Source organism: Eutrigla gurnardus (assembly GCF_963514095.1).
Source record: "Eutrigla gurnardus genome assembly, chromosome: 20".
Taxonomy (NCBI): Eukaryota; Metazoa; Chordata; class Actinopteri; order Perciformes; family Triglidae; genus Eutrigla; species Eutrigla gurnardus.
The window spans coordinates 6,391,002-6,403,293 of record NC_139931.1 but is presented as its reverse complement, the minus strand read 5'-3'; the positions used below and the strand labels follow the sequence as shown (position 1 = coordinate 6,403,293).

The 12,292-nt window shown below is 45.6% G+C and overlaps 3 protein-coding genes across 4 annotated transcripts; 1 reads left to right on the top strand and 2 right to left on the bottom strand.

The window, feature by feature from the left end:
- The first annotated feature begins 230 nt into the window (after positions 1-230).
- Positions 231-4,634, top strand: gtf2f1 (general transcription factor IIF, polypeptide 1). Of its 2 annotated transcripts, none has more exons than XM_084037388.1 (14): positions 231-264; positions 733-812; positions 1,079-1,125; positions 1,359-1,431; positions 1,616-1,809; positions 1,953-2,123; positions 2,235-2,443; positions 2,561-2,711; positions 2,828-2,883; positions 3,113-3,244; positions 3,359-3,429; positions 3,571-3,709; positions 3,811-3,949; positions 4,056-4,634. In XM_084037388.1, the coding sequence occupies exons 2-14, from the start codon at positions 801-803 to the stop codon at positions 4,258-4,260; spliced, it is 1,599 nt and encodes a 532-aa protein (XP_083893514.1). In that variant the 5' UTR covers positions 231-264; positions 733-800; the 3' UTR covers positions 4,261-4,634. The 2 variants fall into 2 exon arrangements, with proteins under 2 accessions (XP_083893514.1, XP_083893513.1); XM_084037387.1 differs by having other exon boundaries at positions 240-346.
- Positions 4,635-4,761: 127 nt separating this feature from the next.
- Positions 4,762-7,572, bottom strand: LOC311031219 (GDP-L-fucose synthase-like). Its single transcript, XM_084037390.1, has 10 exons — positions 7,410-7,572; positions 7,148-7,262; positions 6,923-7,051; positions 6,666-6,739; positions 6,182-6,315; positions 6,006-6,070; positions 5,812-5,878; positions 5,623-5,702; positions 5,225-5,324; positions 4,762-4,963 (listed from the first exon to the last, which is right to left on the bottom strand). Exons 1-10 carry the CDS (start codon positions 7,562-7,564, stop codon positions 4,908-4,910), a joined length of 975 nt encoding a protein of 324 aa, XP_083893516.1. The 5' UTR covers positions 7,565-7,572; the 3' UTR covers positions 4,762-4,907.
- Positions 7,573-8,143: 571 nt separating this feature from the next.
- On the bottom strand, positions 8,144-10,012 carry alkbh7 (alkB homolog 7). The gene is made up of 4 exons (XM_084036447.1): positions 9,619-10,012; positions 9,059-9,232; positions 8,851-8,975; positions 8,144-8,752 (listed from the first exon to the last, which is right to left on the bottom strand). Exons 1-4 carry the CDS (start codon positions 9,895-9,897, stop codon positions 8,632-8,634), a joined length of 699 nt encoding a protein of 232 aa, XP_083892573.1. The 5' UTR covers positions 9,898-10,012; the 3' UTR covers positions 8,144-8,631.
- Positions 10,013-12,292: the final 2,280 nt, after the last annotated feature.

The window sequence follows — 12,292 nt, the reverse complement described above, 5'->3', positions numbered from 1 at the left end:
TCAAAATAAATTCCCCGCATTGAAGGAATTCAGAAGTGAAATAAAATTCCTTAAAGTGGTTTGAAATGGACAGGTTGATTGCTCAGTGGTGCTCGTTATGTTTTCTTCTTGTGGCGCAGTAAAGCTGGATGGAAAGCATGGCCGACCCGAGCCCCCGCGAGCTAAACAAAGCCGAGTGGCGGCTAACTTACTAGGAACCAACATTTATAGCCTGCGTTTCCTCTCGACTGTTCATACGAACGGAAAGTGGGAGTGCGCGCGCCGGTAAATTCGATGCAAATTGTTTTTATGTTGAATGTTTTGGTTTTGTATATTAACGTCTCGCTCCATTTCACTCCAATACCACGTGAGTTATAAGCAGACTTACCCAGTAGCGGTTAGCACTAAGCTCATAGACTGCAGCTAACAACGGCTTGCTAAGTGCGATGCTGCTGTTTATGTTAGCATCCGGTGCTAATATAAACGGTACAAAATATCGCCCGTTATAAAGACCTAATCAAGTTGTATGTTGCGTTCAATGACGGTTGTATTGTTGACTTAACCTCAGTCAAACCTGGGACAAAGCTCTCTGTTCACATAATTAGCAGCTACAATGGATTGTATTTGATGTATCGTTGTAAACTCGTGGAGTGTAACTGGTTGCTGTTCCCATCAAACACGTAGATTTCGTGCTTTTTTCACGTTTAACCTGGTGATGGGTGTTATTAACGCAACTCTGCTATTTTGTTATAGTGTGACGTTGCCCAACGAGCCTGAAGCAACAGTTGCTGTGTTAGTAAAACCCACAGAGACGACCAACCATGACTTCACTGGTAAATGTTCACTCTACTACAAAATACAAAGCCTCACTCTCCCACGTGTTCACTGTGCACTGCTGTAATCTCATGATAAACTATCTGTAAAGTGAGCTGTAAGTGCATAACCTCATGCAGGTTGTTGTCATTGATCTTAGTTTAAAAGAGGACTGTGGCCTGTTTCCTATTGCATATAATTCAAATTAAATAGCAGATGGTATAAAAACAAACTGCAGAGACGCAGCCCTCTAAAAATAAATCTTCTGAATCTGTTTGACTTGCAGGGGAGCAGCAGTTCCTCGACCACAGAATACACCGTGCGAGTCCCCAAGTGAGTAACGTGGACTGACATGCAAATATCCACAGACGGAAAAGCTCCCTGAACAAGCCTTGTCACGTGTCTCCTCGCAGTTTCTGTGCAGTGATATCAGTCAAAGTGACAAACATGAATTAATCAATTGGACTGCAGTTACGATTGAATTCTGGCAACTATTTCTGTGACCCTCAGTAGGAGTCTGCAGGTACAGATAGTGATGTTTGCAATTCTGTTTGTCTGTCCCATAGAAACACCAGCAAGAAGTACAACCTCATGGCTTTCAATGCTGGAGACCGAGTCAACTGTTCAACCTGGACACAGGTGGGCTTCATGTCAGTGTATCCAAACATGACCGATGCTTTGAGCTGTACTCCCTGCTGGGTGGGGCACAGAATCAATGCTGAGAGAGAAATGACGAATAGCGTGATTATCTCTAAAGGACGACAGAAAAACTGAAGGTGAGCAGCCGTCGCGACCATCTTAACATCTCCCTCTCCCTTCCCAGGCTCGCATGGAAAGAGACATGAGTGCTCGGCGGATATATGGGGAGGAAGAGAACGCGGAAGGCGCCGCTGGCAGTGAGTTTGGCAAAAAGCAGCGCGAGGAAGCTCGGCGAAAGAAGTTTGGCATTGTGACACGCGAGTTCAAAGTGGAGGATCAGCCCTGGATTCTCAAGGTCAATGGCAAGGCCGGCAAGAGGTGGGGAGAAAGACACTTGTTGACCTTTTGATTAACGCTCATTTAACCAACGTACAAAGAGAGGTAGCTTCCTGTATACGCAGGCCTGATGGGGATCCCTACTGTTTACTACACAGCTATTCTCTCCCTCTGTCTGTGTGCAGGTTCAAAGGTCTAAAGAAGGGCGGTGTTACAGAAAATGCATCCTACTACATCTTCACACAGTGTCCCGATGGAGCTTTCGAGGCCTTTCCTGTCCACGGCTGGTACAACTTTACGCCGCAGGCCAAGCACCGAACTCTCACTGCTGAGGAGGCTGAGGAGGAGTGGGGCAGGTGCGGATGGGGGGAGGAACAGGGGTGGATGGTTGTTAGAAAATATTTAGTGTAGCCAACTGGTACAGGTGTATCAAACACTTCATATCAGACGTTCCCCTGGTTTTACAGGAGAAACAAGGTGGTGAATCACTTCAGCATCATGCTTCAGAGACGTCTCCGGGAGGGTGAGCGTGGTTGTGATGACGACGACGACGAGAATGAAAAGTCTGGGAAGAAGAAAAAGAAGGGAGGTGGGAGAGGGGGCGACCTGCGCATTCACGACCTGGAAGACGACTTGGAGATGAGCAGCGACGACAGTGACAGCAGTATGGGCGAAGGTGAGAAGAAAGACCCGGGAGCAGACCAAAGTATTGAGCGTTCTTTTGATCTGCTGTAGGGTTAGGGTTAGCCATCTTGTGATTTTCCTCTATTCCTTCCACCTCTTCGTTGGGCAGATGGAGAGAGCAAGGCGAAGGCGAAGAAAGACGCGGGGAAAGGAAAAGCAAAGAAGAAGAAGAAAAAGGGCAACGACAAAGAGGCCCTGGAGGACAGCGATGATGGGGACTATGAGGGTCTAGAGGTGGATTACATGTCGGATGAAAGCAGGTCAGATCCATCATGTTGTTGCACACAAAGACTCCCTCTTTGTGGACATTATACATTTTCTTTGTTCATCGTTTTAATTGTTTTTACGAGCAAGTCATTCTGTTTTCCGAAAGCAGTTCAGACGAAGAGCCAGAAAAGGCAAAGCCCAGCAAAGCAGAGGAACATCCCAAAGGTCAGACTTTTTACAAGTGAACATTGCAGATCTATTGATTATTGAATATAGAAAATACTAACGGTGTTCTAATGCATACAATTAACTGGTAGCGATATCATGCATATGACTATAATGAGAATCCTCCCACATAAGCTTTATAATCATCAGAAAACATACATTTCAGTGTTTTTGACTTGCTTGCTTTACTGAATCCATTCTTGGTATTCAATTTTTTTTTTTTTTCTAGGGATCGATGAGGCATCTGAAAGTGAGGAAGAGAGTGAGGAGGAGAAGCAGAATGAAGAGGAGACAAAAGAGGAGGAGGAGGAAGAGGAAGGAAAGAAAACGCCGGTGCAAATGGAAAAGAAGAAGAAAAAAGGTACAGACCTCATTGAGACGGTTTTTAATAATAATAACGAGCTGTGTCAAATAATACTGCTTTATGCGTAAACAGTGAAGTGACATTATGTTGGATTGGTTTTGTGTGTCGCAGACAGCAGCGGCGAGTCGGAAAGCTCAGATGACAGCGACATCGAGGGAGAGACGGCCTCCGCCCTGTTTATGGTGATTAGTGTGTGTGTGTGTGTGTGTGTGTGTGTGTGTGGCTGAATACATGGATTTATTTTATTCTTGCTCAAAAATGTAGACTCATTTCCTTTTTTTGTATTGTCTCATGAAACACATCTTCTTCTTTGACTCTCTCAGAAGAAGCGCACGCCTCCCAAACGTGGAGGACGTGGCTCTGCCGGCAGCTCCCGGACTGGCAGTCGCCCTGGGACACCGTCCATAGACTCGGCCTCCACCTCCAACACACTCCGCGCTGCTGCCAGCAAGCTAGAGCAAGGTGTGACATATTAATGTATTCATGTGAAACGTTCAAAAGTGGCCATTAACTGTGAAATAAAAGTCCCCCTTTCGTTGTTCTTTTCCCACTAAATCCTGCAGGTAAGAGACCGACTCCGGGTCCGAGCACCGACTCACCAGCCGCCAAACGGCTGAAGATGGAGCCCAGCACTCAGAGCCCTGCTCCCTCTGGGAAGAGTACGCCTCAACCCCCATCAGGCAAATCCACTCCCAGCTCCAGGTACCTCCTTCGTGCCTTCAGGAAATATGAATTATACTGAGATCACTGCAGCAAAGCATTAAAGATGGTTGAACAGACTCTCTAACGCTTTGCTCTTTTCTAACAGTGATGTGCAGCTAACGGAGGAAGCGGTCCGGCGGTACCTGATCCGTAAACCGATGACCACCAAAGACCTGCTGAAGAAGTTCCAGACCAAGCGCACGGGTTTGAGCAGCGAGCAGACTGTCAACGTGCTGGCGCAGATCCTGAAGCGCCTCAATCCGGAGCGCAAAAATGTAAACGAAAAAATGCACTTCTACCTGACTGAATAAGCGATGGAGGAGAGGTATGGAGCAGCGAGGGGAGAGGATGGGGGAGGGAGGGGGAGAGGATGGACGAGGGAGGGGGAGGGGATGACTGAAACCTCTCCTTTCAGGAAAATTATGTCTCATCTGAAGATGAGAGGGTTTGTATCCGTTTTAAAACCAGTTATGTTGAGACAGAAACTGTCATCAACATGTGCCGTTAAAAAAAAAAAGTATTTTGTTCTCGTATTAAATAGAAACATAATGTTGGGTGAAAAACAACTTGATTTCTCTAGTTTTTGAATAGCGTGTGAACAGTTTAACTTGGAACTTAAATGATGAAAAATGTCTTTAACTTGTTTTTCTTAGGTAGATTTTTCCAATAAAATGTCTAATCTGCAGCTGTGTAAAGCTTTAATTGTTGTCTCTCATATACAGTTCATTATTTTTTAATTTTATTTTTACTTTTTGTCCTCATTTGGAAAAACTTAAACAGGCTGTCGTTTTTGTTATTATTATACAAACATTTGGATGGAAATTGAATACAGGAATATCAAGCAGATATCATCAAGAAAGGTGTAGAGAATATGTTCAGCATTTTTTAATGTGACACTGAATGAACCAACGTTGTACAGTGATAACGATGTTAATTTCCAGCTCAGTGTCCGCTGCTTTCATGTCCGGGCGACGTCATAGTTGGACACAAACCAGTCGCAGGTCATCGTTATAGCTAGAAGGAGAAGGAGTAAAAAACAAGTTGCCTTTACTAGCCTGAGGCTGCATGCAAATATCCATTCAAAGCTCTCATTTGTTTGTTGAGAAGCCTAATGTTACACCCTGGTGTTTTGTTATCGGAGGAAACAAAAAAAAAAAAGCCTCTGTGCTTGAAGTGTAAACTTCAGATTTTCTACCCTGCAGTTGACATTTTGCTACGATGAAATGATGCGCTAAAACAACAGCAGCACTGTACTTAATGATGAAGAACTCCGACCTTCTTTGAGGGGCGTAAAGGTGAAGTCGGGGAGGTAGCGCTTCAGCTTGGCATTAGTGGCTGTCTTCTTCATCTGGCCGTCTGACAGGGTGGTGTCAAACTGATGTTAGGGGTCAAGGGGAGACCGGATTTGATCTGTGTGGCTACATACAGCATAACCTGAATGAATGCATAAAACAAAATATATTTGGGAAAAATAAAGCCTCCTTAAAAAGAGAATTTCTCACACATCTAATTATGCTTTGCTTTCAAGTATGCAACTCATTATGGAGCTTCTTTACCGTTGATACAGGATGTATTTTGTCGGTTTATAAAAGCACCTGAGAAATAATAGATGTATACACGTATAAATATGATAACTTTGCACGTCGGAACATCAGGGAATGCTGAAAGGATACATGTATTTTGCCTTTGAAGTCCAGAGCCTTTGCAATCATATCCACGGCCTCTTTGATTGAGATTTCTTCCTCTTCGCCCACTGACGAGGAATCCACAGTGAAACGTGTCATAGGCATATCGCACAATCAGAGCGCTACCCAGAAGTGCCCTATAATGGTTGCTACGGGTGAGCAACGCACTGTACTCACCAGAGAGGATGACGGGGTCAATCTCTTCATATTCTCTCAGGACCCAAACCATTAGACGACCCAAATCCTGACAGGAAACACAGACGATGTTCTACGTTAATACAGTCATAGATGCATTCGCCCATGACGGATACCGTAAACAATATTTGCATGTAAGCACATGTATAATCTGAGGGCAAAATATATACTCCTACCAGAGAGTAGATGAACTGCCTTCTGGGAGCTCCAGAGCCACAGACGTTCACAGGAGTTCCTTCCTCTGAGAGACACAAGCAAACACACTCTGTTACCTGATTTCTGTTTTATATGTGTTGATCACTGGTCCCAGTCCGTGTGTGCATCATGGTGGATTAGTGTGTGACTTAATCACGTTTGGCCTTGTATGTCTTGTTGACCAGTGCTGACAACACATGGCCGTTCTCTATGCTGAAGTTGTCATAGGGGCCGAAGACGTTGGTTGGGATGACCGCTGTGTAACGATGACCATACTGCTGGAAGTATGCCCTGTCAGCAAACACACACAGTAACACCGATGAACTCGTTTCTGCATGAATCCAGTTGTCTTTTTCAAGTGTTATGATATCTTTAAGTAGAAACTTAGTGCACATTGTGCTTTGTCACATTCACAAGTTGGACTGGTCTGAAAGCATCTGGCTCAGTCGATCAATTCTGGATGCTTTCACACTCTCAGACGGTGGAGTGTATTTAGGCGGCCACAAGTCAAACAGAAGCAACAAAAAAACAAATAGAAACTACTTGTCTGATGGGGCGCTCCCTCCGCAGCCCTTTGTTGAGGTTGAATGCATGTCGGATTCCCCTCATGTCTACACCACACCCCTGTTTGCACCGCTTACCTGTTCTGAACATCGATCATCCGTTTGGCATGTGAGTATCCAAAATTGGAGTCATGAGGTGATCCGTTGTGTATCTATGAGAGCGGGACAGGAAAGGCCAAGTTAAATCAATGCATTTTGCTGAAGTGATAGTAATTGCACTTCATTTCATGGCTCTGTAGCAACATTGTACCCCGATAGTTCCTGTCAGGCTTCGGTAGCATCGTGAATTGAGAATCGGCATCGGCTTTCTCAGCCAATCAATGCCCGATAATTACCATGGTCTCATCGATGGGGTACGTGGTTTTGTCGGGGAAGATACAACTGGACAGGCAAGACACGACCTTGGTGACGCCCATCTCGTGGGCCGTCTGCAGCACGTTGTCGTTGATTTTGATGTTGTCCCTCTGTGAAGAAGTCGAACCCCACGTTTATGGGTTAAAATAACATTATCTGCAACAGTTTCCAATGTGACAGCTGTGGTGGTTCATTGATTATCACACCAGAAAGTGCAGGTTGTCCCTCATGTGCAGGTAGAGTCCTCCGACCTTTGCAGCCAGGTGGATGACATGAGTGGGACGGTGCTTGTCGAACACGGCCCTGGTCTGCCCAACATCTCTGTCCATGTGTTAACGCAACATTTATACACGTATAGATGGGAAAGACAAAGATCTTATCACCTTAGGGTGCCTGTTTAACTCATGCATTCTGGTGTTATGGTTGTAATGCATCAGTGGGTAGAAGAGTACAATTGAAGCATCTTACATAAGATCTGCATCCTTAGAAGAGAGGAAGATCCATTCTTCTCCCTCCTGTTTCCCACCTTCCCGCTGCACCACATGCTCAATAGCTTTGCCCACCAACCCAGATCCACCAGTCACCAGGACACGCATCGGCCCCGCCTTCATCTCTGACCCCATCGTCTATAGCTGCTCTTCTGAGTGAAAACGACACAGAAAATACAGAAATCAAGACGTAACACAGACATCACATCGACAAAAAATACTCTCAGGTGAAGATTCTTACCTCTGTTGGGCTGAAGTGAATGTGAACATCACTGGAGTTTGTCTACCTGTAGGCAGTCCTGTCCAACAGGTACATCAATCTGTGCTATGTTCCGTTTTTGCCCCCCCCCCCCCCCCCCCCCCCCCCCCTTCACTTTGGAGTGATGAACAGTGTTTAGGTGTGTGAGGTCATTTGAGGCTCCTCCTACAACATGCCTCTGTCATGAAGAAGATCATCTGCTCCCATCTACTGGCCATATTGTAGACTTCTTTCTTTATGAATGTAAATTTGCATATATGTGGATAGGTGTGCACACAGGAAGATTCTTCTTTCAAATGGTTAAAATAATAACCGCTCACAAGCCTCAGAATTGATATCAAGTGAGTTGAGCACATCCTGCCACCAGAGATGCATGTTTGAGCACGTTGGGAGCGTGTAGTAAAAATGAAAAGAGCTCCAGTCTACCGAATAAGAAACAGGGTGAAGGAATTCAAGTTCACTTTAATTTTCTTTGGAAATTATTCACAAGAGTCTGTATAACACAGAAGGAGAGGGAATCATAATAAAAACACATCGGTATCAAATAATCCTCCATCTTTTAGTGATCAACCCACAAATGTTTAAACAAATGTTTGCAGTGTTTGAACTACAGCCAAGATGGCACAGTTGTTGTGGAAGGTTGTGTAGAAACCTGTTTATTCAGCCCAAAACTTTGGAGACGCTCCAGTGAACAAAGTCTGATGATAATGGGTACATTCAGCTGATTACGCCTGATAATATGGACACCGTGTAAAACACATCACTGTAAGTATGCATGTTCATTTAGTACTCTTTACCCAATCGATATTTCTCAGTATGGAGTGTCTCAACTGCAATAAATGTCCTGGACACTCCCCCATAGATGTGTATAATAACAATATATTAAATCTGCTTTATCGTTGACGTTGTCCTCTACATTCTGTTTGTATCCAAGATGCGGGCGTTAGTCCGGGAGGTTCCGACAGATGACGGAGATACGACGCAGCCGAGGAACTCTCTGTCCGTTGAACACAGACTCCTCGTCGTTCAGGATCTGGTGAGTGAAGTTAAATCTGGCCCGGTCCCTGTTTGGGGGTGCAGAGAACCGGAGGAAACACGTTACAGTCCTGTTTAAAGGAACTACAGCACACACACTCCATCATGGCATTATGATGTAGTGAACCTCAGTATGTAGAGGGAAAGCCGGGGCAGCAGCAGGTCCAGCCATTCGTTGGAGGCGTCCTCCTTCACCAAACGCATGATGCTGTCTGACAGGAGACTCAGCCCGGCAATGGTGCTGCCACAGAACTTCACAAGACAGAGAGGATGACGGTCAGAGCACAGCTGGGATAAACAGCTGTCAGTGGGGGGAAAAAAGGGGGGTAACCTACCTTGACACTGTCAATGTGAGGCTTGATGTAACCGGTCTTGTCCAGGTCTAGAATGTGCACGGGTCCTAGGAGTGGACTCCCCTCAGGAAACGCTGAGGATCGAACACGATTCAAGACCTCCTCACACGCTGCCCCCCACCTGGCCCGCTCGGTCTCTCGGTACCCGTGGATGGCCTAAACGAGGGGACGTGAACACGGCATCAATGACGATTTAACTTTCCAATTAATGAGTTACGATTGGAATTATTTAATTTTACAGCTTGTGTTTGCCTTGTTTGTCCACTTGGAGCCAGAGAAAACATTTGCTCAAGAATTTCAAGTATGTTAAAGTTGTATTTTAGTTTTAATTTATGAGTCTGTTGCAAACACGAGTTTGCTTTATTTCTGAAGGTATCTATGGAGAGCGTAGTGCAAACGTGATGACGTTGTCCTTTCACATCCCTACAAGTACAAATATTTCATTTACTTAGTAAATATTTAATTTGTAGTAAAATATCCAACAGGTGTGAGCTGCGACTCTGCATACATCCAACTACCAAACATGGTGAACATTAACGCACATCGTCCCAGTGGTCGAACTCGTAGCGTTTCTTCTTCAGGCTCGGCTCCAGCTCTCGCAGAAAAGCTGCCTCCTCCTCCTCGGTGATGAAGCCCGTCCTCACCTCCACCTGCGAGCCGAGTCCCTGCACGAGCTCCCGGCTTGACCCGACGACGAGAGCCTCATCCCGCAGCGGCGAAGAAGAGAGGCCGCCGCCGGCACCGGAGCTCAGCCCGCACTGGTGCCGTGTGCAAACGGCTGCTCTGTGGCTACGTTGTATCGCTGCGAGCAGCAGTTTCATCCTCCTGTCGGTGATACGTCGGGTCCACCTCGCTACGACGCCGTGCTTACTTTTAGCTGGGTTTGGGTCTTGTTGACAGAAGTCAAGCGACTATGTGAGGCGCCATGTTGCAGGGGAAAATGCAATGCATTGTGGGGGACGTAGTCTTCCGGCAGTACAGCACATAAACGAGGTGACATTTCTCCGCCCCAGGTGCGATTAATTATGGTTTAACCTTGGGAAGTGACACACGTGACATCAATCTTCATATTGAATCTTCACATTGAAGATTTATAGATTTTTAACCACCATTAACACCATTAGTGTTTTGAGCTTGCAGCCTGAAAAGAAGCTCACTAAATGCAACCCTTCTTCTTGCTCTCTTGATCTCATAGTTTTGGCACGTGCACACTCATATATAACGCCATAGAAGAGCGGCAACATGGAGAAGCGTGACTGCAGATGTAGCAGTTCCTTCTTTTGACCACTGGAGGGGAGTGAAGACTCGTGATTGTAAACACACCCAGGCCGGTTGTCCACTCCACCCGTTCCAACATCTGGTGTAAACCTTCACAGTCAAACATTCAGAGAGGAAGTGGTGTTTCTAATGTCTCTACATTCAAGTATTGGAGTGCATCACATAGTGCAGGGGATATTTGATTACAGGCGCTTGGACTTAAGATCAGATACATAATACTTTATTAGAATATGCAGAAATTACAAATAAATGAAAACATAGAAAGCAATAAATACAGAATGAAATTAAGTTGGGAAATTTCAATTATGCGTGCCTTGGCCCACGCGTTTCAATGGTTGAAAAGGAAATGGAGTAGAAAAGAGAGGGGGGGGGGGGGGGAGAGCGAGAGAGAGAGAAGGTGGAGAGGGGGAGGGTGCAGAGAGAGAGAGAGCACAGATAAAGTGGAGACTTCATGTGAGATTCCCCCAGAAAAAACACTGGCCTATTTACCACTAAGGACAGGTTACCTCTCTCACTCCCTCCCTCTCTCTCCCTCCCTCTCACTCACTCCCTTGCTTTGTTTCTCAGGCGAACCTTTTGTTAGTGAAATACCAACACAGAAGGAAAGTGGGACATCTCCACAGGAAATCTGTGGAGCTTAAAGCCGATGTTTGAGAGAGAGATCCGATCCGAGACGTTTAACTGTCAGGAATCCGCCAGGAGATTGAGAAACGAGAGAGGAAGGAGATTTTGCTTGTGTAGGACCAGCTGCGTTACCCTACTCATGAGTAGCTTAATCAATCCAGATATTTAAAAAGGCATTGTGCTCTCAGCAAGCTGAAAACCTCTTATGTGGGTGTATTTGCAGTTTGGTCTATACTCACAGACACACATAGAATAATGTTGTCTCAGATACAGCCTCTACATGTAACATGCATATCCACTGCATATGTCCAAGGATTATTAGTGCTCCTTCTGTGAGCCTGCTGTTGGTCTCGGTCAGTGAGCATCCATAATAAAACCACACACACACACACACACACACACACACACACACACACACACACACACACACACACACACACACACACACACAACTAATGCCCGTTTCATTGTTGGATGCCATGTTGCTGCCCCCAGCATGACATTCATCCAGCCATGATGAGTGTTTTGGGTTTCATATTCTCATTCCCAGTTGGTGCACTCGTTTAAAGCTTCTACGATTCACTGCATTATCATCGGTCAGCCCGCCCTGGAGGCATCATTATGTACATTCTGTTGAATCACGCAATTAAACGGAAAATCACCAGAAAAAGACTTGGCAGCGGTCCGTTTGGAAGGTACGTGTGTGGAAGCCGCCTGCAGTTATTGCACAATAAGCCCCCAAGAAGTCAGAATGTCACAGGATAATCTAGAGGAGTACCGACACCGGGCACAGAGACGATATTTAACACAAAGAATAATCATTTATTTGTAAGGGAAAGGGTCTGAAAAAAGTTGTCTTTCGTGGCTCTAGAAGGAGCTGCATGTAATCTGCCTTCTTTTGACCATCAAATCCAACAGTTATAAGAGTGAAATGAAGACAGTCTTTTGAGCAGTGAGGTGAACTTTAGGACATGACCACAGGGGGAAACAGTGAGAGGAGAGGGACGAGAGGTTTGCCTAAAACCTTGGATCTTCACCTTTTACTTTCCCACTTATGTAAAGACGTGCTCTGGCAGTCACAAAACCCCCATATAGTACATATCTGACGTAAACCACAATGTGTTGTATAGGGTGCGGACCAGTCCTGCAGAGGTTTACATGCTAGTCTGCATTGGGTCTGCGGAGAACTGGGTTCAGCAGGAGCGGAGTGCTCTACATGCATCCAGCCATTGAATTATTCAGCTTTATGAATCATTGAGTCACGACACTCCTTTTTAAGGCCCTCGCCCCAGAGCTCTAGCCTCACAGCTACCC

Excerpts from the sequence above, each read along its gene's own strand:
- gtf2f1 (XM_084037388.1), top strand. Across the intron at positions 1,810-1,952 it reads AATGGCAAGGCCGGCAAGAG|GTTCAAAGGTCTAAAGAAGG; the intron begins GTGGGGAGAAAG and ends GTCTGTGTGCAG. Across the intron at positions 3,950-4,055 it reads AAATCCACTCCCAGCTCCAG|TGATGTGCAGCTAACGGAGG; the intron begins GTACCTCCTTCG and ends CTTTTCTAACAG.
- LOC311031219 (XM_084037390.1), bottom strand. The coding sequence starts at position 7,564 with ATGGGGTCAGAGATGAAGGCGGGGCCGATGCGTGTCCTGGTGACTGGT. Across the intron at positions 7,052-7,147 it reads GGGACAACCTGCACTTTCTG|AGGGACAACATCAAAATCAA; the intron begins GTGTGATAATCA and ends ACTTCTTCACAG. Across the intron at positions 6,071-6,181 it reads CAAGACATACAAGGCCAAAC|AGGAAGGAACTCCTGTGAAC; the intron begins GTGATTAAGTCA and ends TGTGTCTCTCAG.
- alkbh7 (XM_084036447.1), bottom strand. The coding sequence starts at position 9,897 with ATGAAACTGCTGCTCGCAGCGATACAACGTAGCCACAGAGCAGCCGTT. Across the intron at positions 8,976-9,058 it reads CTCACATTGACAGTGTCAAG|TTCTGTGGCAGCACCATTGC; the intron begins GTAGGTTACCCC and ends TGTCTTGTGAAG. Across the intron at positions 8,753-8,850 it reads CTTTCCCTCTACATACTGAG|GGACCGGGCCAGATTTAACT; the intron begins GTTCACTACATC and ends ACCCCCAAACAG.